Genomic DNA, 27,622 nt, shown 5'->3' with positions numbered 1-27,622 from the left:
TCATTAGTGCATGGGAAATTATGAAAGAATATTTGTTAGCAGCAATGGTAAGTTGTATACCATGAGTGAACAAGAGGACACAATTTGGAGTAAAGTGGATGACAAACAATATTAAACAGGAATTGCATGCGAAAAAGAGTCTGTGAAAGAGATATAAGGAGACGGGTGAAGAGAAGATGCATGAAGAGTATAAGAAACAGGCCACAAGAGTGACTAGTGGTAAGGAAGACGAAACTGGAATATGAGAGGAGATTAGCCCTAAGACCCAAAGAAAATCCTAGAGAATTTTTTAGATATGTGGCCAGTAGGAGGAGAAATGAATGTGAAAGAATGATATTGTGGGATAAAAATGGGAATAGAGTGACTGATGCAGAGGACATAGTAGAATTGTTCAATGAACACTTTATTGGAGTATTTCATCCTGGAGGAATCAGTTTTAATGCTAGAGAGAGAGAGAGATAGGGCAGGTTCAAGGTTTAGAGGTACAGGAGAAGAGTCTGTTTCAAATACTGAGTACTCTGAATATCAGTAAAGCTGTGGGACTGGATGGTATTTCACCACGAGTTTTGAGAGAATGTGCTAGGGAACTGACAGTGCCTTTGACCTGGCTTTTCAGTGAAAGTCTGGCTGCTGGAAAGGTGCCCATGGAATGGAAGGAAGGTAAGACAGTGCCATTGCATAAGGGCAGTAGCAGACTGGAAGTATCTAATTATAGACCAGTTTGTGTGTCATCAGTAGTTAGCAAAATCTTGAAGAAAGTAGTGAAGGACCGTATATAGCATTGGGCAGATGAGGGTAATGTTATCAGTGAGAGTCAACATGGATTTGTGAAGGGGCGCTCTTGTTTTAGCAATATGCTAGCCTTTTATGATAAAGTTACAAGAGCATTAGATGAGGGAAAGGCATATACTGCCATTTTCTTAGACTTAGGGAAGGCATTTGACAGGATGCCACATGATAAGCTGATATTTAAGTTGCAGCACATGGATTTGGATGTCAGATTGGTCAACTGGATTCAGAATTGTCTGTCTGATAGGTATCAGAGAGTTGTGTATGGTGTGAATTTCAAGGAAGCAGAGGGTTACAAGTGGGGGGGGGGGGGTCCCACAGGGCTCAGTACCGGGACCAATATTGTTTAACCTTTATATCAATGACATTGTCAGTGGATTGTAAGGGTATATTCAGTTGTTTGCAGATGATGCAAAGCTGGGAAGGATTATTAGTAATAGTGCAGATGCGGCAGCCCTGCAAGAAGATTTGAATAAGCTAGATAGATGGGCAAATGAATAGGGGTGTCAGTTTAATGCAGCAAAATGTAAGGTCTTGAGGTTTGGGAAACATTGATGGTACACTGCATACTCTATGGGAGGAGTTATACTGGAGGAAGTAGGGGAGACAAGAGATCTGGGGTTGATGATTGATAGAAACCTGAAATTTAGGGGACATATTGCAAAGGTGGTGAAGGTAACACAGAGGATTGCTGCAATTATTAGAAGGACACTGACCTGCAGAGGTAAAACAGTTATCACTCCATTGTATAAGACCCTGATCAGACCACACTTGGACTATTGTTCTCAGATCTGGTCCCCAGGATTTGAAGAGGATAAATTAACTGTGGAAAGGGTACAAAGGTGGATAACAAAGACAGTTTCAGTACTGTACAATGATAGTTATGAGGATCGGCTGAGGGAATGTGGACTGCAGAGTTTGGTGGATAGAAGAAGGAGAGGTGATATTATTGAGACTTTTAAACTGTTGAGAGGTGGTTACAGGGTTGACACTGGGGAGTTCTTTTGCTTGATTGAACAGCGGGAAGGAGTGATAACAAGAGGCCATCTCTGGAAGTTACAAAAGGAAACTGTGAGCAAGAAGGTGAGGAGTGGTTTCTTTGCATGGAGGGTGGTTGAACCATAGAATACATTGCCTGATGGAGTGGTGAGAGCGAGAACTGTCAATGAGTTCAAGGTGTGGTATGATAGACTTTGTGTTTCTTAGGAAGGACCTCCCACAATGAGTCTTTTGACTCTGTGGAATCCTGAATAATAATAATAAACTCTGCAGTGCACATTCCCTCAGCCGATCCTCATAGCTAACATTGCACAGTCATGAAACCATCTTTGTTATCTGCCTTTGTACCCTTTCCACAGTTAATTTATCCCCACAGTTAATAAATCCATGTAACACCCTTCAAATCCTGGGGACCAAATCTGAGAACAGTAGTCTAAGTGTGGTCTGATCAGGGTCTTATTTTTGCAGCAATCCTCTGGGTTACCTTCTCCACTTTTACAATATGCTCCACAAATTTCAGTTTTCTATCAGTCATCACCCGAGATCTCTTGTCTCCCCCACTACCTCCAGTACAGCTCCTCCAATAGAGTATGCAGCATTCCATCGATGTGTCCCAAACCTCAAGACCTTATATTTTGCTGCATTAAACCGACACTCCCCCATTCATTTGCCCGTCTGTCTACCTTATTCAGATCCTCTTGCAGGGCTATCACATCTGCACTATTACTAATAATCCTTCCCAGCTTCACATCATACGCAAACAACTGAATATCTCCCTGCAATCCACTGACAATGTCATTGATATAAAGGTTAAACAATATAAGTCCCAGTACTGAGCCTTGTGGGATCCCACTTGTAACCCTCTGCCTCCTTGAAACTGCCCCACCATACACATTTCTCTGATACCTATCGGACACAAAACCCTGAATCCAGTTGACCAATCTGACATCCAAACCCATTTGGATGTCAGATTGGTCAACTTAAATGTCAGCTTATCATGTAACAACCCTGTCAAATGCCTTTGCTAAATCCTTTCCCTCATCTACTGCTCTTGTAAAAGGCTAGCTTATTACTAAAACAAGAGTGCCCCTTCACAAATCCATGTTGACTCTCACAGATAACATTACCCTCATCTGCCCAATGCTGTATACGATCCCTCACTAATTTCTCCAAGATCTTAACAACTACTGATGACATACAAACTGGCCTATAATTAGATACTTCCAATCTGCTTCCACCCTTATGTAATGGCACTATCTTACCTTCCTTCTGTTCCATGGGCACCTTTCCCACAACCAGACTTTCATTGAAAAGCCAGGTCAATGAAGCTGTCATAAGCTAGTATTAAAATTTACTCCTCCAGGATGAAATACACCAATAAAGTGTTCATTGAAAATTCCACTATGTCCTCTGCACCAGTCACTCTATTCTCATTTTTATTCCAAATGTCATTCTTCCACAATCATTTTCCCTCCTACTGGCCACATAACTAAAAAATTCCTTAGGATTTTCTTTGGATCTTAGGGCCAATTTCTTCTCATATTCCAGTTTCACCTTCCTTACTAGTCACTCTCCTGGCTTGTGTCTTATATTCTTCTTGCATCTTCTCTTCACCTGTCTCCTTATATCTTTTCCATAGCCTCTTTTTCACATGCAGTTCTTGTTTAAAATTGTTTGTCATCCACTTCTACACTCTATTGCTACTAACAAATATTCTTTCATAATTTCTGAAGCACTAATGATATCCCAGTCTTCCAATTCCTTCATCCATGAAACTTCCCCAAGTTGATGTCTAAGACTATTACAGGTAGGTATTCAAAAATCCAACATCTTCCGGACCTGAAGGGTGCTGGATTTTTGAAAATGCCGGATTTTGGATGGTTATATATGCTGTATATTTTTAATTTTTTTTTAATGTATATTTTTATATTTTTTTTTAATGTTTAATTTTCTTTCTTTAAAGAAAGAAAATTAAACATTTAATGAAAAGCTTATGAAATTTTAATGTTCACCAACTAAATATAACGGTTCTACAGAATTTTAGTTCAACTGAATAAAATAGTTCCTCAGAATTTTAATTAATAAAATGTTGATGGTGGTGACAGCACATCTGGTTGACCTGAAGTTAATGGCAGTGGATTATCAAGTGTGGACATTTTCCCTCCATCATTGACTTCCTTACAAACATTTGCTTTTTTGATACACTGTCAGAAAAGAACTTAAACAGTTTTTTTTTCTGTTTTTTAATATCATACATTGTTGAAGAGTCGATGTCATACGTTTCACAAATGGTTTGCACAGACATGCTGCTATCAAGTTTTTTTTAGCACTTCCACTCTCTCTGCGATCGACAACGCACGATGTTTACGTTTTACACCACCTTTTTTCTTTGCTGAATCCATAATGGAGCTATACAGTGCAAATAAATGATAAAATGAGAAGGAATAAGCAGGTTAATGCAATGTTTATTGACTACAGCGCCATCAAAACATAAACAGAAAACAGTGGCACGCAAACGCGGTAAATTTAAAAATGCACAGTCTAAAATCCATGCCAGTGATCTAAAGGAACCGGATTATCGATGGCTGAATTTTTTAATGCCTACCTGTATAATCACCTGTCTTATAATTCCACATATGTTCCCTTCTCTTTGATACTCCTGCATGTCTATTCATCTTCCAAGTCAAAACCACATGGTCACTCTCTCCAGGTGGGGGGGGGGGGAGATGTCATCTCAGCTATTATCAACTCTTCTGATGTATATGACCAAATCCAAAACTCTTGACCATCTTGTTTCCGCTATTACATGTTGCCTTAGACATTTGTCCCTCAAGAATTCTAGAAATTCCCTTCCCTTATTGCTACATGCATCTTCCTCTTCCCAGTTTATACTGCTGTAATTAAAATCTCCCATAACAATCATTCTTCTTGCACTTGCCAAGCTGAACTGTCTAAACATCTCCTGGTCCCCACCCTCTGTGCTCCTTGGTTTGTAGCAACACCCCGCTAAATATCCTGTCTTGCCCACCTCTACCTCACACCATATGCTTTCAAAATCATTAGTGTCACTGCCTTCTAAAGCCTCCACTCTTAGAGGACATAAGTCATCATTTATCATAAATAGCGCTCCACCACCATGCTTTTCCTTCCTATCCTGCCGAAAAATGCTGTACCCTGCTACTTCTATTCCTATTATTATATCCTCTTCTGTCAACCACGCCTCAGTAATCCTGATAATCTTTGGGCAGGCTGATGCTATCAGTGCCACCAATTCCTCTCCTTTATTCTGGATACTTCTGATATTAGTATAAAGCATAAAAATGCCACTGTTTCTATACTCAGCATTATCCCCTCTAGACTCCACTGGGCTCAGTGTTACCTGATGTTCATCCCCCTTCTCCCAAGAACCCATTCCCACAAGAGGCCACACTGGGAATCTAGTATGTCACCCTAGGCATGTAATGATAACAAATGTCAGATCTGTGAAATGGTAGCTATTAGAACAAATTTCTGTTTGTTCAGAGCATACTTGGACTATTGTGCTCAGATTTCATCACCTAGTTTTCACTGTGATGTGAAAAAATTAGAGAGGGTCCAGAGACAAGTGGCTAAGACAGTATCAAGGCTCTGGCATGTTGAGAGAGAGGTTTAAAGGAATATGAATTATAGTGTTTGGTAGATAGGAAAAAAGGAAGTGATATGATAATAGTGAGGAGATTTTATTGGATTAATATGGGAGGGATTATAAAAAGAACAGAAGGCAAGAGGGGAAGAAGAACCAGAGGCCATCCCTGAAAGTTGTAGAAGAGTGTGGTTAAGAGCAGTGATGTCATCAGTGAGGAGTAGATTTTTTACGTGGAGAATTATGGGTGAATGGAATGCATTACCAGAATATGTTGTTAATTAAGGATTAACATTAAGGATTTTAAGATTCGGTGTGATAAATGTTGTTAGTTGAATGAACCTCCCATGATGAGTCTGACTTCAGATGATAATGATGATAATTTATTAGCTAAATAAATTTAGTTAGTAATTATTATATCTAGATGTGCTTTCTTCATTAACTTTCAGCATGACTGATAATCAACTTCTAGGTATCCAGACCAAAAAATATCATATGAACAGGAGGAATGGGGTATATCCATCAGTAACTATTACGTCTTTCTGGCAGAAAGCCAGAGAAAACATGCAGTAAGCTGTTCTTGATATAACAGGGGTGTGGGTTAAATTTGCCTTGGCCATCTGTACAAGAGTTGCAGAAGGAAAATGTCAAGAGGTACAGTTTTATTTTTGGAGATGATATTACAATAACATCTGGATGTGAGAGAGATGGAAGTATGGAATGGATAATTGTGCCCAGTGGCTTAGGTGAAGAAACAAAATACTCATTTCAGTAAGGGCTAGTTTTCTGCATTTGGTCCTTACAAATCAGAGTTGAATTTCTTGGTTGATTTTTTGCAAAGTTCAAATCTGGAGTTTTGTTTAGAACCACTGATGTTTTTTGTCTAGATACTTGTTGAACCAAGACTTAGTAGTCAAGTGTTTGGATTTGGAGAAAGCAGAAACAGTAATTAGAATAGAAATCATAATGATCAACCCATTGAACACAGTTTCCTCATATTCTCTGATACCTTATACCAAAGGATGTATGATCTGAGGAAAAGACATACCCATAGAAAAAGGAATGATTTTAACATAAAATGATTCCATTTCTAACATAAATCATTGTTTCAGCATCTGTCCCATCTTGATTAGTAAATTTGGAAAAGAGAAACCAGTTTTATTGTGAATGTTAAGTACCCAAAGAAAATGACTTCACTATTATTTGAAACTGCAAAAACTCGAGCTTCAGAGAGATATATTGAAAGAATTTGAGTGAATTATTATATTCACTCAAATTAACTGAACAGAATAAGGCAGGAGGATTTTAATTAGAAAAACAGAAACTTCAAATTTGGCATTCTTTTACAGATGAGAGCTAATGAATAAATAAGTACCTTTTGTGATGGAAGAATCATGCAGAACAAGTCTTCAACCTTTCAGACACTATGGACCGCATTAAAAATTTCAGTGAAACCCACAGGCCACTAAGCTATACTGCGGTATTTAAAATTGTAAGATGCTTTCCAGATTCACAATGAATGCTGTGCATTTGATACTTTAGATAAAATCCTATGAAAATAAACAAACTCAACTTTAAGAGCTTAGGTAGGAGTTGGGTTCATGATAAGTAAATACAATCAATACTTGAAAAAAGATAATTTAATGAAGAAAATATTCATTTTTTACAATGTCAGTGGACAACTTGCAATGTTTTTCCTTGACCAGCTTGTTGATATTGGCATCAATATTGGAAGTCGTTATGTGCAGGGTATTCTTGAGATGTTGGTCTGTAATCCAAGACAAGAGTTCTTGTCTTGGACTTCACATGCTTCATTCTGGAGAAGAACTGCTCACATAAGTATGTGCTTCCTACTGTTGGATCGTCCTTCCTGTCTTTTGATCCACATCTTGCTTTAACGTTGTTCTTATTAAGATTAATTAATTGTATGTTGATTACTAATCCAAATATAGGGAAATTTCTATTATACTGCGCCACCCTATATTCAGATTAGTCTATGCAAAATAGTGTAATCAAATATTAATTAACTTTAGCAGTCTAATGTTTACATATAGGCCGAATTTTACATTTAACAATTTAGGTTCCTGCTAGGTCCGATAATTTTATGAACGGTGCAGTGGAAAAGAATCAGGCTAACAACAAATTGAAATCAATAAAACAAAACATTTAATGCAAGGTTATATAATATATACATAAGCATACTTTGGATAATACAAGATAATGCAAAATTAACTCAGTTCAACTACACATAACATTCACTTAACTTTTGTTATCAAACACTGAGCTTCAAAATCTAATTTCTCCTTAATAAGCAAAGATAGTTCTAAAGTTCTTTAACACTGAAATTCACAGCAAATATTTTAACAATAGTATTCTTGATCTATCCCTTAGTCAGAAATCACATAGCTCAGTCAAGAGATAGCCATCACCTTAAGGGGGGAAGACTATTAACCTTCTAGCTTCGGCTAATTTCAGCATAAACACCACGGTTAATGTTAGGATTTAACAGAAGGAGATAATTTCTTATAACTTCACTCTAAAATGCTATAAAGTACAATATTTTTATCGGAATAAATCTTTGCACACATTATTCACTGAGGCACACTTAAAACTTTAGATAATTATCATACTGGAGCTACACATTTCAAAAGTTATCGTCTTTGAATTAACTTAATCTTTAATTTCAGCACATCACATAGGCAGACACACTTGCACTAGAAAATCTACTTATTCCCCATATACTACTTTACAATTTCCTTATTCCCCATATACTTCAGCTTTCTACTAATCTTCCTTGAAAGCTCTGGAATACAACATTAACTTCAGAATTCCATATCAATATTCTGAGATGCCAATTTACATCTTGATCCTTCGTAATCTGATTACAGCACTTAATTCTTTGTACTACAGCCCCTTATTTAACTCCGTGCTGCCAGTAAATTATTTCCTCATCTCTATTTTACTGTTCTCAGAGCCGTTACTGTGCTGAGTGCTCCAATTGTACTCAGTCCCTGGTTCCCTAGTTCTAGTGCTATGACTGACGACCAACTGCTCTTGTTTACTCTCGCTTTCCGTTTTTATATTTTCACTCCTTTTTCCCGCCAAAACTTGTTTTCATCATCCAGCTCATATCAATTCCATCTCGCGTGCTACACGCTCGTGCCTTCTATTTTTAACTCCATCTCCATGACAACAATTAGAGCGGTGCATAAGCATTACATAACATTATACCTTTATATACAGAAACTAAATAAAAGGATATTTTTCAACTCAATTAATATATAATTAATTACGATGAATACAAATTCTTCTACTATCAATATAGGAATAATTAAAACAATCTGAACGTTATTTTTATACAGAGTCCTTTCTATTATTAATACATATCTTAGATTAAATAATTAAATAAAAAAAACTCAAAGATAATTATATGAATAATAGTTTATAATAAGAGATTTACATTAAATAATATCTACAAATGTAGCCTTTGATATGGTGGATTATGTCGCATTCTGAAAGGAGTATTAATAATTTTAATTTCTCTTCATTCAGAATCCAACACTACAAAGGGCACATCTTCAAAGCATGCCAGTGAAGATTAGGCAATGCATCCTCAGAAATGTTGTGTAAAATGTAAGCAAGGGTACATTGAATAATTTTTCTCTCAAAGAAGAGTTGTTTTGGAGTTCAAGCAGCTTTTTGTACCGAGCCTGGCATTTCGGCAATATTAATACTGAATGGCATTGAAAATAAATCTAAAGAAGACTGTTGGTTACGAAAATTGCTAAATCTCTCTTCGAACTCACTTCGCAACACGGCTAATTTTGTAGCGTATTCATCAAGAGACGAACAGTTGGACTCAGCAAGAAGCTGAAAATGAATTAGGTCTTTTTTTGCGAGTTGTACCTCCCAAAGTTTGAGCTTGGCCACAAAAGCTTTGATGCGATCAAACAGAGTGCGCACCAGTTTGATCTTTGCATTGTAGCTGCGTATTTAGGTCATTCATATGCAACGAGATGTCAGTCACAAAGGCAAAGTCTGTCATCCACTTTGGATCATTAAATTTTGCAGTTGAATTCCCTGGTTTGCATGAACTGTTGTATTTTGATCCTTCAGTCAAAGACTCTTTTAAGAACCTTCCCTCTGCTCAACCAATGCACATCACTATAATAAACCACATCGCCGTGATCCCACCCTAGCAGGAGCAACATCAGTTACTACACCCTAGAGGTTGGTTAAGCTGAGGTTGAAATGCTAGAGCGTTTTCTTGGTGGTTTCAAGAATATCAGTGCCTTTCGTCATTCCCTTCGTAGGTATGAGCACTAGCAGTTCTTCTGTCACATTGAATTGTTGATCAATGCCACGGACAAAGATGGCCAGTTGTAATGTATCCTTCACATCTGTGCTCTCATCTAAAGCAAGTGAATATGACGTAAATTCGGACGACCGTTTTTTTAAAGTTCCTTCAATGTTGTTGGCAGGTTCTTCAACACGTCATGCTACAGTTACTCCAAGACAAACTCTGTTTTTAAACACTTCCTTATCATTTGGGCACAATATCCCCAGCAGCGATGAGACACTCTTTCACAAACTTGCTGTCCATGAAGGCTTTTTATTTTTAGCAATTTTTTCAGCTATTACATAACTTACTTTGATGCACGCTTCGCTCTCTTCCCTCTGCCTTTTAAACATACCCTGCTGCATTTTAAATCAATTTGGAGACAGTTCACTTTTTTCACACGAAGCCACCCCAAGGTGATTGAAATTGGACGCATGTTTTGTCGCATAGTGTCATTTTTTATTGTATTGTTTTGATACTGACACTGACTCATGGCAAATTAAACACACTAGCTTATCGTTGATCGGCACAAAAAAGTACAAATTGGTCCACTTTTCATTAAAAACCCGACAAGAATACTTGATTTACGCTTTTTACTCGTAGACACCATAGTGATGGAAGCTGAACCCAAAAAATGATCCAAAATGGCCGTGTTACAGTTATTATCCACTGAATATGTCTCACACTAATGAAAAAAGTCTGGTAATATAAAACCACAATAGGCTATGGCTGAGACGACGAATCTCTGTGTGCTTATACACGAATATTACACTGTTCACGACTGACTGACTGTGGATGAGATCCTGTTGTATTTATATGAAAATAATGAAGTATCAAGAACTTTGAAATGCATCTAGAAGGCATTAGACAGTGCACTCGAATGAACTACTGCTTCAGCCATCTACCTGTGACGTTAGTACTAGTACTTAAGTACTGCTTGGTGCTAGTAGATGGCTGAAGAAGAATGTCTATTTAATATTTATTTTTATAGGATTTTATGTAAAGTATCAAATGCACAGCATCCCTTGTGAATCTGGAAAGCATCTTACAAGTCTAAATACTGCAGTATTGCTTATTGGCCCACGGGCTTCATTGAAATTATTTTTTATTTAATCACATTTTAAAGTTAAGTAGTTATTTTTTCAAAATGGCCGGAGGGCCATGACAAAGAGCCCTGCGGGCCATGCTTTGAAGATCCCTGATGCAGAGAATAGTTCAGATAGTTGAGGTTCTTTAGAAACATGTAATAGGTAGATGTCTGTAATGGTGATATATGTCATTTGTAATGGCTGTGAATGTTGATGAAATGAATCAGATGGAAGGAGTTTTTTCCCTATTTAATTTTATTTTTGATGATTCTTGGGGTTTTCTGCAGATTTTTGTTTGTTCTAACAGTTGTTACTTATAATTTACTATAAAGCATTCTGCTTAATGCCATCCATAATTGTTGTTTTCAAGAAGCATTAAATGGCAAGATGTGCAGTATGTGGATGAAATACTTACAAACACAGAAATCAGCCAGTTTCTTGTCCTCAAAAGTGACTACATACTTGGACTTCCTATAGGCACAATCTAGTGAAGTTTCAGCAATATTATTTTCTAGCTGGTCCAGAAGCTTACAGATGTGTTAACTATCAGATTTGATGCTATATGCTACATAGCAGATAACCTGATGAATCACTTTGCTGCTGTACCTTCAGCTGGAGGAGGTTCTGGAAACCCTTGAAAGGCATTACCCACACTGCATATAAGAAGATGGGGGGGGGAAAACAAATATAGTTTTCAGACAAACCCCTAGCAAGCAATGTATTAGTGTTTTGCAAGATAGTGAATAATCTAAAATATTAATTATGCAGGGTTTTTTTTTCCCATTGGATTCTAGTTTTTGGCTAATACAAAGTATATTGCTTAGCTGTTTTGGAACTCGTGTTTGGTTGAGAATCTGCTATGTATTACAGCCACTATCATAGTTTTATACACTTGCATGTTTTAATAATCTAAACATGTTTAGAATAACAATATAACATAAAACTATTCTGATGTTCTTTTTAATTATCACTTTTAAAATATAGACTCATGAAGTTGTGGTACCAGTATATTCTTGCATGAAGAACCGCACTCTAAAGGACTTCACAAAGACTACTTTGCTAGCTATGGGATTCTTGTTTGTGATCTACTGTATGGCAGGAAGTTTCGGATATCTAACATTTGGTTCCTTTGTTGCTCCTGATGTAATGCAGCAGTATGATGCTACTGATCCTGTCGTCCTTATAGGAATTGGTGCTCTAGTTGTGAAAATGGCCACTACTTATCCTCCCCTTTTGTTATGTGGAAGGTAAGAAAACTTTCTCATCAGTTTCCAATTAGTATTCAGAACTTTATATGGGAGAAAATTTACCTTTCACAGTTTGTTCATTACTTATCAAAATGACAATTAAGTCCTCAAATGAAATGATAATATGAACAAACAGAAGTATTATGTACTGCATCTATTAATGTAAACTTAGTGATTAATTCATTAATTTTTACAGTTTATAACAGTTTAAAATTATAAAAGCAGTTTAGGAATGAGAGAGAGGTATGGGAATGCTAGCAGACGAGAGGATGGAAACAGTAGGAGAGACGGAATGAAAGAGAGATATGGAAGTGCTAGAAGAGGAGAGAATGGAAACAGTAGGAGAGAGGGAATGAGAGAGATGTATGGGAGTGCTAGAAGAGGAGAGAATGGAAACAGTAGTAGGAGAGAGGTATGGGAATGCTAGAAGAGAGAATAGCAGTAGAGGAGAGGGAATGAGAGAGACCTATGGGAATGAAAGAAGAGGAGAGAATGGAAACAATAGGAGGGAGAGAGAATGGTAAGAGGTATAATGTATGGCGAATCAATGATCCGTGGCGTTCAAGATAGGATGCATGAGGAGTGTTTGCCAGGAGGAACAATAGAAAGGGTGGCTATGGCAATTAAGAGAGGTGAAAGGGTGGATGAGATGATTGTGATAAATGTAAGTTGGGCAGCGAGAGATATGAGATTTTTGCTTGAGGCTGTACGGAAGAAGACAGAGAGAGGAAAAATAGTATACGTGTTGCCTAGGTATGATAATGACGAGCTGAGCAGAAGAGCAGTAATATTGAATGACATAATAGCTAGAATGTGTGACAAGAGAGGACTGGTATATGTGGATGCTTGGAGCGTGTTTGAGGAAAGAGAGGAATTGTATGTGAGAGACCGCTTACATTTGAATGAGGAAGGACGTAGGCATCTGGAGAGATTGCTGTTTTGAACGAGTCAGTGTGTCCCAGGGAGGATGATAGCAGGGGTGGCCTCTTGTGGGAATGGATACTTGGAAGAAGGGAGATGACATCAGGTAACACTGAGCCCAGTGGAGTCTAGAGGGGATAATGCTGGATATGGAAACAATGGCATTTATATGCTTTATACTAATGCCAGGAGTATCCGGAATAAGGGAGAGGAATTGGTGGCGCAGATAGCATCAGCCTGGCCAAAAATTATTGGGACCACTGAGACGTGGTTGACAGAAGAGGATATAATAACAGGAATAGAAGTCGCTGGGTACAGCATTTTTTGGCAGGATAGGAGGGGAAAGCGTGGTGGTGGGGTACTGCTTATGATAAGTGACGACCTATGTCCTCTAAGAGTGGAGGCTTTGGAAGGCAGTGAGACAAATGATTTTGAGAGCATATGGTGTGAGGTAGAGGTGGGAAAGACAGAATATTTAGTGGGGAGTTGCTACAGACCCTGGAGCACAGAGGATGGGGGACCAGGAGATTTTTAGACAGTTAAGTTTGGACAGTGCAAGAAGAATGATTGTTATGGGAGATTTTAACTACAGTAGTATAAATTGGAGAGAGGAAGATGCATGTAGCAATAGGGGAATGGAATTTCTAGAATTCCTGAGGGACAAATGTCTTAGGCAACATGTAACAGAGGAAACAAGAGGTTCAAGAGTTTTGGATTTGGTTATAGCATCAGAAGAGTTGATAATAACCGAGATGACATCTCTCCCACCAGTTGGAGAGAGTGACCATATGGTTTTGACTTGGAAAATGAATAAACATGCAGGAGTATCAAAGAGACGCGAATGTATGTGGAATTATAAAGCAGGTGATAATAATAGTCTTAGACGTCAACTTCGGGAAGTTTCATGGAGGGAGGAATTGGAAGGCCGGGATATCATTAGTGCATGGGAAATTGTGAAAGAATATTTGTTAGTAGCAATGGTAAGTTGTATACCACGAGTGAAGAAGAGGACACATTTTGGAGCAAAGTGGATGACAAACAATATTAAAAAGGAATTGCATGTGAAAAAGAGGCTATGGAAGAGATATAAGGAGACAGGTGAAGAGAAGATGCATGAAGAATATAAGACACAGGCCAGAAGAGTGACTAATATGGTAAGCAAAGCGAAACTGGAATATGAGAGGAGATTGGCCCTAAGATCCAAAGAACATCCTAGGGAATTTTTTAGCTATGTAGCCAGTAAGAGGAGAAAGGACTGTGGAAGTGGAAGAATGATATTGCGGGATAAAAATGGGAATAGAGTGACTGATGCAGAGGCATAGTGGAATTGTTCAATGAACACTTTATTGGAGTATTTCATCCTAGAGGAGTCAATTTTAATGCTAGAGGGATAGGGCAGGTTCGAGGTTTAGAGGTACAGGATGAGAGTGTTTCAGATACTGAGTACTCTGGATGTCAGTAAAGCTTTGGAACTGGATGGTATTTTACCACGAGTTTTGAGAGAATGTGCTAGGGAACTGACAGTGCCTTTAACCTGGCTTTTCAATGAAAGTCTGGCTGTGGGAAAGGTGCCCAGGGAATGGAAGGAAGGTAAGATAGTGCCATTGCATAAGGGTGGTAACAGACTGGAAGTGTCTAATTATAGGCCGGTTTGTGTGTCATCAGTAGTTAAGATTTTGGAGAAAGTAGTGAGCGACCGTATACAGCATTGGGCAGATGAGGGTAATGTTATCTGTGAGAGTCAACATGGATTTGTGAAAGGGCGCTCTTGTTTTAGCAATATGCTAGCCTTTTATAATAAAGTTACAAGAACATTAGATGAGGGAAAAGCATATACTGCAATTTTCTTAGACTTACCGAAGGCATTTGACAGGGTGCCACATAAGCTGATATTTAAGTTGAAGCACATGGGTCTGGATGTCATATTGGTCAACTGGATTCAGGATTGGCTGTCTGATAGGTATCAGAGAGTTGTGTATGGTGGAGCAGTTTCAAGGAGGCAGAGGGTTACAAGTGGGGTCCCACAGAGCTCAGTACTAGGACCTATATTGTTTAACCTTTATATCAATGTCAGTGGATTGCAAGGGGATATTCAGATGTTTGCAGATGATGCGAAGCTGGGAAGGATTATTAGTAATAGTGCAGATGTGGTAGCCCTGCAAGAGGATTTGAATAAGCTAGATAGATGGGCAAATGAATGGAGATGTCAGTTTAATGCAGCAAAATGTAAGGTCTTGAGGTTTGGAAAACATCGATGGGATGCTGCCTACTCTATGGGAGGAGTTATACTGGACGAAGTAGGGGATACAAGAGATCTGGGGTTGATGATTGATAGAAACCTGAAATTTAGGGGACATATTGCAAAGGTAACACAGAGGATTGCTGCAATTATTAGAAGGACACTGACACCTGCAGAGATAAAAGGGTTATCATTCCGTTGTATAAGTCTCTGATCAGACCATGCTTAGACTATTGTTCTCAGATTTGGTCCCCAGGATTTGAAGGGGATAAATTAACTGTGAAATGGATACAAAGACAGATGACAAAGATGGTTTCAGGACTGTACAAGGATAGTTATGAGGATTGGCTGAGGGAATGAGGACTGCAGAGTTTGGTGGATAGAAGAGGGAGAGGTGATATGATTGAGACTTTTAAACTGTTGAGAGGTGGTTACAGGGTTGACAGTGGGGAGTTCTTTCGCTTGGTGGAACAGCGGGAAGGAGTGATGACAAGAGGCCATCCCTGGAAGTTACAAAAGGAAACTGTGAGCAAGAGGGGTGAGGAGTGGTTTTCTTTGCATGGAGGGTGGTTGAACCGTGGAATGCATTGCCTGATGGAGTGGTGAGAGCGAGAACGGTTGATGAGTTTAAGGAGTGGTATGATAGACTTTGTGTTTCTTAGGAGGGACCTCCTCTCGATGAGTCTTGACAGACTTTGAATGATATAATCACGTAATCACAAGAAAGATATTTATTTAACCAAATATTTCGGTCTGGAAATAGCAGACCATCGTCGGTGGTATTACAAGAACAGTTTAAAAAATATACAAGCTAGAATACTAACAATAGATCGTTGAAATTAGAACATGCCGCGTGATGTTATATCACTAAGTATGAAACGAAATATTTTGAAGTAGAAACATGATTGAATTTGCTATTAAAAAAAAAAAAAAAAAAAAAAAAAAAAAATTAATGAGTAATCTTGATTAGGCTTTCCCAGATTTTTGATATAGATATGCAGTCATTACGATTCAGGTTGGGATGATGGAGCAAGGCCTCCACGCTTTCCTTGAACAAACGTTCGAACCTATAACGGGATCTATGTAAGAGGCGCGTTTTGGACCAAAGGATGCTGTGGTCAGTTTCAATCCCGTGTTGAGCCAAACCAGACTTTTCAGGTTTATTGTGAAGAATGGATGATTGATGTTCTTGGATTCTTTTTTCAAGAGAAAAAAGAATTTATTTTATTAGGAAGGACCTCCACATGATGAGTCTTTTGACTCCATGGAGACCTGAATAATAATAATAATAACATGCTATAGACTAAGAAACAGGGTTACAGTAATATGCCCCCAGAGATTGTTTGCTGTTACAGCATATCTTGACATTGAACAAATTAAGCTTTAAAAGAGATCTTGAGAAAAAATGGTTCAGTGTTAAAACAGATCCTCTGTCTACTTTCCTCTGCAGTTCAATCACGAGGGCAATGGAAAATTTTCTCTTTGATCAGAAAGGATCAAGGTTTAACTTCTGTCTAGAGTAGCTTTTCTCAGTCTTGTTATCCTGGAGGAACCCTTGAAACAATTTTGAGGTCTCTATATATAAGATTATTTATATATACTGATTTTTCCATCCCATACAACAGACAAGCCAGCTACAGAATATATGCAAATAGACTGCTAAAAAATCTACATTTTACTGATTCATGCTTACCATCATGGAGACAATGGTGCACCCAGGGAGGGGGGGCCAAGAGGCCCCTGGCCCCCAAAAGAAAAAGTTAAAATACACTAAAAAATTTTCCAAAATACTTTTCCTAATTAAAATTCTTTTTGCAGGCATAAACTTCTGTGGCTAATTGGTTCAAAAGACATATTTCGGTGATTACACCAAATTTTTTTATTATTCAGTTACATAAAACACTGAAATAATAGTTCCCGACAAGTTTCATAAATTGTAGGATTTACATCTTCAGGGGTAAATAGTATAACTTAAAGTTTAAACAAGAGAATTAATAAATACAAATCATAACCGTCTATCTATTCATAAAACTCGAATAACAGAATGCAGATATATAACGTTATTGACGTTGAACAATACTGGATGATGTCACGTGTGCTTGTTCTCGTTCATACAGTCTGAGCTCAGATTGAGGTAGATTTTTTATTAGAGCTGACCACACTTGATGGAGAATTAAACCTTGATTTTTATTGCATTGAGTTGGGTTTTTTAGCATATTAGCAGCTTCTTTAAATTATGAAACAAAATATGAAACAAAAACCATCAAGGGAATCCTTAAAATGCCTCCAGCTAACAACACAATAAAACAGGATTACAAAAACGCAATCTCGCTTCCTTATATCAAAAATGTTACAGACAAGCTAGCCAAATTAATGAACAAACACAACATAAAAGTAGCCTACCTTCCTATGGAAAAAATCTCAAGATTCCTACATCCACCAAAACCACTTCATCATCCTCTTAAAAAACCAGGAGTCTACAAAATCCATTGCTCTTGCAGGATTTGCTACGTAGGACAGACAGGAAGATCTGGAGAAATACGCATGGCTGAACACCAAAAAGACGTACAATACAAAAGAGAACAAAAAACGGGTCTTGCTTTCCATACCACTTCCACTGGACACGATGTACTCTGGCAAAAAATGACGATGTCATACATAGAAAACAACAGTTATATAAGAAAATTTAAAGAAGCTGCTAATATGCTAAAAAAACCCAACCCAATGCAATAAAAATCAAGATTTAATTCTCCAAGTGTGGTCAGCTCTAATAAAAAATCTACCTCAATCAGAGCTCAGACTGTATGAACGAGAACAAGCACACGTGACATCATCCAGTATTGTTCAACGTCAATAACGTTATATATCTGCATTCTGTTATTTGAGTTTTATGAATAGCCAGATGGTTATGATTTGTATTTATTAATTCTCTTGTTTAAACTTTAAGTTATACTATTTACCCCTGAAGATGTAAATCCTACGATTTACAAAACTTGTCAGGAACTATTATTTCAGTGTTTTATATAACTGAATAATAAAAAAATGTGGTGTAATCACCGAAATATGTCTTTTTAAAATTCTTTTTTTTATTTATGTTGTGTCTGTCTTCTATTTCTATACTACTTATGAATTAGCAGTCACATAAGGTGAGAGTACCCCATAGTAGTGTTTCTCAACCTGTGGTCTGCAACGATATGACAGGTGGTACACAAACAGACTTAAATTAACAAAATAAATCTATATATTTTAATTATCCAAACAAAACAAATTAAAATTGAATAAGTAAAAATTATAATTTTTATCTTGTACAATATTTTAAACACGAGTGTGGGTTTGTTTACTGTAACAGTGTGTCAGGTTTACTAACTGAAATGAGTGTTGTACAATATCATCCAAATGAGTGGCGTTTATTTATCTACAGTTCAAACAGAAGTCTCAAGTGTATCTTACTACACAATGGGAATGTATATGGCTCAATTCCTATTGGCTATTCAGTTCACTTAAAGGAAACATATGAGGACATTAATAAAAGGTTCTATAGTTATTAAAATATACAGACCATAACTGGATCATCTGTGTGGATCTTAAAATGGTGAACTTTTTACTTGGCTTTCAAAGAGGATATACAAAGTTTCCATGTTTTCTATGCTTCTGGGATAGTCGAGCTAGAAACCAACACTGGAGTCAGAAACATTGGCCTCTTAGAATATCCTTAAATGTTGGAGAACAGAATGTTATAAATCAACCTTTAATCGACAGAGAAAAAATCATTTTTCCACCTCTACACATCAAACTAGGTCTTATGAAGCAGTTAAAGCTTTCGATTTACAAGGTGACTGTTTCCGATACATATGTGAAAAATTTCCACGACTTAGTTATGAAAAAATTAAAGCCGGTGTATTTGATGGACCGCAAATTAGAACTTTAATGAGAGACCCAAATTTCATCAACTCTATGAACGAAATTGAGAAAGAGGCCTGGACTTCATTTACGATGGTTGCGAATAATTTTCTTGGAAACAAAAAAGCATGCAATTACAAAGATCTAGTGGAAACAATGCTTGAAAATTTCCAGCACCTAGGTTGCAACATGAGCATAAAGCTTCATTTCCTATACAGTCATCTTGATAGATTTCCCAAGAATTTAGGTGCTGTGAGCGATGAACAAGGCAAAAGATTTCATCAAGACTTAAAAACTATGGAAGATCGGTACCAAGGAAGATGGGATTCTCACATGATGGCCAACTACTGTTGGAGTATTCAAAGGGATTGCCAAAACAGAACACACAGCAGAAATTGCTACAAACAAAAAAAAATTTATTCCCTGAAACTCATGTGTAAGTAAAATTGTTATTTTTTTATAAATATTCTTGTAATTTTTAATGAATATTGTTAAGTAGTTATGTATCTAATTATTGGCCTCTCTCGCATTCAAAGCGCCAGTACGTGACATTGCAGGTTCTTATGCATTTATTCGTTTACTAATAAGCGAGAGCTGTGAGCGCTCCGATTCTGATCTGTGCACCGCTTTAAATAATAGGCTATATCTTTGGGAATTTTTCGAATTTCTTGATAAAAAGTTAGGAACAGATTTTTAAAAGTACATACTTTCAGAAAATAATATTAAAAAATCGATTTTTTTTGATCCTCTAAATAGTACTACCTCCTTAAAACTATCAAAAACTTACAAATTAGCAAAAAGAAAATGCCATACCTGACGTAACTGAGAAAAATGGGTTTGATATTTGAAATCAGCGCACCCAAATTAGTAAAAAACAAGTCTCATATAAAAGTCAGCAAAAATTGTGTTGGCCAGTGTAATTAGTCTGTAATTTCTTGAATTGACACCTGCCTCGACATATTTTTTTAATGAGTCTTGCACTGGGTCAACATCCTAAGGAGTAGAAGGAGGGCAAGATTGTGCTGCTTCATAAGGGAGGTGATAGAACTCAAGCATTAAATTATAGGCTTATCTGTGTGTCAGGTGTTGTGGTTAAGTTGTTGGAGTGGCTTGTGAGAACTAGGATCCAGAATTGGGTTGACAATTGGTATTATCTTTGATGGCCGGCATGGATTTGCTAAAGGGAGGTCATGTTTTAGTAATCTACTTACTTATTACAATAAGAAGACTACTTCCTTGGACAGAGGAAAGGGATACACAGTAATATACAGTCATACCCCGACTTACGTGAATCCGAAGTTATGCATTTTCATATATGTACGTATTCCCGTCCTGCTTCACGCCTTACCACTAGTCGTATCTTTCTGGCGCCAGCCACATTCGCCAGTGTCGCACATGCTGTGAACAAGCACTAACGTGTTTTGCGTGGTCTCCATTCGTACACGATTTTTATAGTCTACAAACCTTGCGATTGTTTAATGTTATGTTCTTGATAAAAATTGTATCACATAAAAAATAATAATGTCGTCCAAAGGAAGCAAGTCCGATTCTTCTACAGCTAGCAAGAAAAGAAAAACATTGACTTTGGAAACAAAACTCAACATCATTAAGGATTTTGAAGGCAGAATGAAACTTTGTGAGCTAGTCAAGAAGTTTGATCCACAGGAATCCAGTAAGAACAATCATAAAAGAAAGGTTTACAGATTTTGGAGGACGTAGATTCTAACATGGAACAAATTGTAGCCACAAGGTAAGGAATAAAAAAATCATTAGCTTGCTATGAAGAAATTTTGCGTGACAAGAAAAAGACATTACGCCGTCAGATGAATCTATTAGATTTTATGAAGCCATCGACATCAAAATAACTTTCTTTTTTTTATGTATGAAAAACTACAATTATGATTATATTTCTTAAAAAAATATAGGTGTTTTTGTAAACCTTTGGTCCCAATTAACTAATATTTTGTATGTTTGTATGGAAAATTATACCCGAGTTACGTGAGTTCAACTTACGTGCTTTTTGTTGATCCCACCTACTGCATAACTTCGGGGTATGACTGTACTTAGATTTCACAAAGGCTTTTGATAGATTACTGCATGATAAGTTGATAGTCAAACTAGAGTGGATGGGGTTAGATAGTAGATTAGTGCATTGGATTGGAGACTAGCTATCTGATAGGTATCAGCAAGTTGTGTATGGGGAGCAATATCCAGGAAAGTCACTAGTGGTGTGCCTCAGGGGTCTGTTTTAGGGCCATTGCTTTTTACCTTGTATGTTAATGATATTGGAAAAGTTTGGATAGGGATATTCAGTTGTTTGCAGATAATGCAAAGTTGGGACGAACTATGAAGTGTAGAGAAGATGTTGTGACCTTACAAGAAGACTTGAATAAATTCATTGAATGGGCACAGAATTAAAGATGCAAGTTCAATGTTGCAAAATGTGAGGTTTTAAAATTTGGGAAACAAAGATGGGATGTAAAATTTCTACTTGGTGGGGATATATTGCTGGAGGTGGAGGAAATGAGGGATCTTCGGATGATAGTGGATAAGGATCTGAAATTTAGAGGGATGCATTGCCAAAATTGTGAGAACAACACAAAGAATTCTGCAGAGGATACTGACTTGTAGAAGTAAAGATATTCTTATTCCATTGTATAAGGCTTTGATTAGGTCCACATGGGTTACTGTGCCCAGAATTGGTCACCTGGAAGAAATTATGATGGAAAGGGTCCAGTGGTGACTAAGGTAGTTCTGATCTCTGGAATGTCAAATATGAGGAAAGATTGAGAAGATGCAATTTAAGATGAATAAAGAGTCTGGTGGATAGGAGGAAGAGAGGGAAGATATGATAGAGACCTACAGGTTAGTAAGGGGTTCTTATAGGATCAGTGATGGAATAGTTCTACAAAATACAGTGGGAGATCAGGGAAGAACCAGAGATCATCCCTGGAAACTGTATAAAGAGGGTGTGAGCAGGGGAGTGAGAAGCAGGTTTTTTGCATGCAGAGTTGTGAATGATATTGGAATGCCTTGCCTGAGAATGTGGTGTTTGCAGAGAATTTGAGTGTGTTTAAAGTGCAGGATGATGAGCTGTGTGTATGATAAAAGGATTTCTTAGATGAGTCTTTGACTCCATGGGGTCTTGGGAAATAATAATAATAATAATTTCACATAGAATTCTTGAGGGACAAATATCTTAAACAACATGTAATAGAAGGAATAAGAGGTTCAAGAGTTTTGGATTTGGTCATAGCATCAGAAGAGTTGATAATAACTGAGATGACATCTCTCCCACCAGTTGGAGATAGTGACCATATGGTTTTGACTTGGAAGATGAATAGACATGTAGGAGCATCAAAGAGATGGGAACATATGTGGAATTATAAGGCAGGTGATTATATCTTATATAGTTATCTTATATCTTTATAGTCTTAGACATAAACTCGGGGAAAGTTTCATGGAGGGAGGAACTGGAAGACCGGGATATCATTAGTGCATGGGAAATTATGAAGGAATATTTGTTAGCAGCAATAGTAAGCTGTATTCCACAAGTGAAGAAGAGGACACAATTTGATGTAAAGTGAATGACAAACAATATTAAACAGGAGCTGCATGTGAAATAGAGGCTATTGAAGAGATATAAGGAGAATATGACACAAGCCAGGAGAGTGGCTAGTATGGTAAGAAGGTGAAACTGGAATATGAGAAGAAATTGGCCCTAAGATCCAAAGAAAATCCTAGGGAATTTTTTAGCTATGTGGCAAGTAGGAGGAAAAATTATTGTGGAAGAATAACATTTGGAATAAAAATGGGAATAGAGTGACTGGTGCAGAGGACATAGTGGAATTTTCAATGAAAATTCCACTATGTTGGTGTATTTCATCCTGGAGGAGTAAATTTTAATACTAGAGGGATAGGGCAGGTTCGAGGTTTAGAGGTGCAGGAAGAGAACGTGTTCCAAATACTGAGTACTCTGGATGTCAGTAAAGCTGTGGGACTGGATGGTATTTCACCACAAGTTTTGAGAGAATGTGCTAAAGAACTGACATCTCCTTTGACCTGGCTTTTCAATGAAAGTATGGCTGTGGGAAAGGTGCCCATGGAATGGAAGGAAGGTAAGATAGTGCCTTTACATAAGGGCAGAAGCAGACTGGAAGTGTCTAATTATAGGCAAGTTTGTGTGTCATCAGTAGTTGTTAAGATCTTGGAGAAATTAGTTGAGGGACCGTATACAACATTGGGCAGATGAGGGTAATGTTATCTGTGAGAGTCGACATGGATTTGTGAGAGGGGATGCTCTTGTTTTAGTAATATGCTAGCCTTTTATAATAAAGTTACAAGAGCAGTAAAGGGGTGAAGGCATATACTGCCATTTTCTTGGATTTAGCAAAGGCATTTGACTGGGTGCCACATGATAAACTGATATTTAAGTTGCAGCACATGGGTTTGGATGTCGGGTTGGTCAACTGGATTCAGAATTGGCTGTCCGATAGGTATCAGAGAGTTGTATATGGTGGGGCAGTTTCAAGGAGGCAGAGGGTTACAAGTGGGGTCCCACAGGTCCCAGTACTGGGACCTATATTGTTTAACCTTTATATCAATGACATTGTCAGTGGATTGCAGGACGATATTCTGTTGTTTTCAGATGATGTGAAGCTGGGAAGGGTTATTAGTAATAGTGCAGATGTGGTAGTCATGCAAGAGGATTTGAAAAAGTTAGACAGATGTGCAAATGAATGGGGGTATCAGTTTAATGCAGCAAAATGTAACGTCTTGAGGTTTGGGACACGTTGATGGGATGCTGAATACTCTATTGGAGGAGATATATTGGAGAAAGTAGGGGAGACTAGAGATCTGGGGTTGATGATTGATAGAAACCTGAAATTCAAGGGACATATTGGAAAGGTGGTGAAGGTAACACATAGGATTGCTGCAATAATGAGAATGACGCTTACCTGCAGAGATAAAAGGGTTATCATTCCGTTGTATAAGACCCTGATCAGACTATTGTTCTCAGATTTGGTCCCCAGGATTTGAAGGGGATAAGTTAACTGTGGAAAGGGTACAGAGGCGGATAACAAAGACAGTTTCAGGACTGTACAATGTTAGTTATGAGGATCGGCTGAGGGAATGTGGACTGCAGAGTTTGGTGGATAGAAGGAGAGGTGATATGATTGAGACTTTTAAACTGTTGAGAGGTGGTTACAGGGTTGACACTGGGGAGTTCTTTCACTTGGTTATACAGTGGGAAGGAGTGATGACAAAGGGCTATCCCTGGAAGTTACGAAAGGAAACAGTGAGCAAGAGGGTGAAGAGTGGTTTTTTTGCATGGAGGGTGGTTGAACCGTGGAATGCATTGCCTGATAGAGTGGTGAGAGTGAGAATGGTTAGTGAGTTTGAGGAGTGGTATGATAGACTTTGTGTTTCCTAGGAGGGACCTCCCATGATGAGTCTTGATAGACTTGTGTTTATAGTTTATTTTTCACTTGGTTAGACTATAATAAGTTTAGTTTAATCTTTTATCCAAGTGTGAGCAAACAAAGTTTGTGCCTGAAAGTATCTTCAGGACTGGAGTAAGGTAGTACAACACCGGGCAACTCGTTGCAAAGGTGGAGAAAGCCCTCATCACTCCTATCTCATCTCAGTAACTTCCATAATGCAAAGCTCATCTCCTTGTGGATATGTTTAATGCTATGCATATTGGGCCTGGCTCCCACTGACGAGACCTCAGTAAAGGTCGAAACCGGTATGGGAAGTGGCCCTTCCCTTAATTGGACGTCATTTTTAGACGTCCTCCTCATCCGTTCACCTTCAAGCATTCTTACAATAACAGTTTACAGAAAACCAACTTTCACAGGTCGTTATATTCTCAAAGAATTTGCCAATCATCCTTGTCAAAAAAACAGGAATGAATTATAAAATGTTTAATCCGACAAGCCAAAACTAATTGTTCAACTTCTTATTTATTACAGGAAGGACTTTTGACTATCAAACATCACATGAAACTAAATGGCTTCTCCGAAAAGAGTACACAACATCTTTTCAATTCTTACAATCCAACACAAAACAGCAAAGATTCAGTACGTCGAGTTCCAATTCCTTACATTTTCGGATTTCAGAACCAATTTCAAGAATTCTGAAGAAATATGATTTAACCACTTATACACCTATTAACAAATTATCCACCCATTTTCCTTCTTCTAAAGATAAACACTCAACCATGTCTCTACCTGGTCTGTATGAAGTTCCATGTAACTGTAATCTTTCCTACTTTGGACAAACTGGATGCTCTGTAGAAAAAAGAATTCAAGAGTATCAATCATCCATTCAACACAACAAACCCAAGAAATCTGGATTAGCTCAGCACAGAATAGAAACAAGCCACAACATCCTTTGGTCCAAGACTCTCCTCCTACACAGATGTCGCTATAAATTTGAATGTTTATTTAAAGAAAGTGTGGAGGCCTTACTTCAACGTCCTAACTTGAATCGTAATGACTGTATATCTGTATCAAAAATTTGGGAAAGTTTAATCAGGATAACACATTAATTTTTTTTTCTCCTATATTAGTCTAATGTTATTTAAGATTATTACATGAATTTCTGAATTAATATCTTTAATTTAATCATGACTCTGATAAAAAAAAAAAAAAAAAAAAAAATGTTTACTCTTTTAATACTTAGCGATATGACACACGCGGCTCGTTCTATTTGTGAATGATCAATTGTTTGTATTCTACCTTGTTTTTTAAAACTATTCCTATGTAGCCAGTGAAGATGGTCTGTAATATTCAGACTGAAATATTTGGCAAATTAAATAATATTCTTGTGTAAACGTGTATATATTTTATATTCCTTTATTTATGTCAGTTATGAGTCAAATTATGTGCTCATTATCTAGTTCTGGTGTTCTTGTTCTTCAAGATTCAAAACTTCAGACCACATCTGGGTTACAAGGGAAGGGAGGATGAGCAAGGGGGATAAGGAGCAGATTCTTTGCATAGAGAATGGCTGAGTGGAATGCATTGCCTGACAGTATGGTGAATGTGGATACATTGAATGAGTTAAAGTGTTTGAAGCGTTGTCTGGTGTTAAAAAACTTTGCTTTTATAGATGGACACTATGAGAGGCTCTACTTGAATAATCCAGAATTCACCTTTCTGAATTATATATCACAATCATTGTAAAACTTCTCTATCTCCATAATTGAGTATTTCTAGTCACTGTTACCTATTCTAGCTTTTCTACATATCAGAGTTTTTTTTTAATCTCCAGTATTTTTTACAACAGTTTTGTTGCTTCTTCTTTCATTTAACAATCTTTCAGAATAATTACTCCAGATATCTAGGATATCTCTATTTCCAAAATATCTGGTGAGTGGATCATCTGATAACAGAAAGGAAAGAAATGCCAGATAAGGGTGAAAGAAATTATTGTAGACGCTGGAATGAATGATTTAAAAGGACAAAAGTATGGTACGAGAGAATACATGAAAGAATTACTAGAAGTAGCAAAAGAAAAAAAGTGAGAGAGTTAAGATAGTGAGTCTGCTTCTGAAGTATGACAGAGTAAAACTGAGGAGGAGGACTAAAATAGCAAATGACTTCATGTGTAGGTTATGCAGGAGGAGTGGTGTGGAGTTTGTGAATGTGTGGAGCGAGTTTCACGGGCGAAAGGACATCAAATCCAAGTGTAAGCAAGCAGAATGGTTTGCATCTGAATGGATTTGGTGTTTGGAGACTGGAAAAAGTGTTGTTGAATAAAGTGAAAGTGCAGAATCAGGGAAACTAGAGCTTTATTTTTTTTGGGGGGGGGTGAGCTTTTGAGTGGATATGGAGGCATCAGTGAAGCAGTTGAGTGTAAGAATGTGCATAATATGCCTAAGTGAGTACCACTGGTAACTAACCAAAATAGGACAGTTAGTATTAAGCATCAGGATAGCAGTGGGCCTAAGAGGTTTTTGCACTTTATGTACATTAATGCCAGGAGCATTCGTACCAAGTAGGAAGAATTTTTGGTATTGGTTGGCTCATCCTGGCCAAAGGTAATTGGCATTAGTGAGACATGGCGAGAGGAGATTGATGATAGCTGATGAACTGCAACCAAAGAGAGCAGAAGTTCAAATGCAAACCAGTGAAAATAACACATTTGAGGCTATCTGGTGTGAGATTGAGGCCAGCAGAATAAAATATACATTTGGATGCTCCTATAGACCAGGGGATGGAAAAGATGGTGGAGACAGTATGCATTGGCAAATAGACTTAATGAGTGGAGGAGAGGTAATTATTATGGAGGATTTCAACTATGGACACATAGATTGGAAGAAGTAGAGGTCACATAGGAGGAAGGAAATGGATTTTATGCAGTTACAAAGAGATAATTACCTGAGACACGTGTAATAGAATATACTAGGGATTCGAGAGTGCTTGATCTACTAATTGCTTCTGAGAATTTGTCTATAATGAATATGACCAC

At 37.6% G+C, this 27,622-nt stretch overlaps 1 protein-coding gene across 1 annotated transcript in view; it reads left to right on the top strand.

The window, feature by feature from the left end:
• The window catches only part of LOC150096971 (sodium-coupled neutral amino acid transporter 7-like), a 188,645-nt gene that overhangs the window by 142,943 nt on the left and 18,080 nt on the right, over positions 1–27,622 (top strand). Inside the window, exon 7 of the mRNA XM_090408104.1 lies at positions 11,822–12,084. Within this exon, the coding sequence (XP_090264230.1) occupies positions 11,822–12,084 (263 nt within the window). The remainder of the gene's footprint in view (positions 1–11,821; positions 12,085–27,622) is intronic.

Source organism: Typopeltis vanoorti, chromosome 18 (genome assembly GCF_054136105.1).
Source record: "Typopeltis vanoorti isolate ZY-2024b chromosome 18, IOZ_Tvanoo_1.0, whole genome shotgun sequence".
Classification (NCBI taxonomy): Eukaryota; Metazoa; Arthropoda; class Arachnida; order Uropygi; family Thelyphonidae; genus Typopeltis; species Typopeltis vanoorti.
The sequence above is the reverse complement of the archived record's forward strand: the minus strand, read 5'-3'. Positions and strand labels throughout refer to the sequence as shown.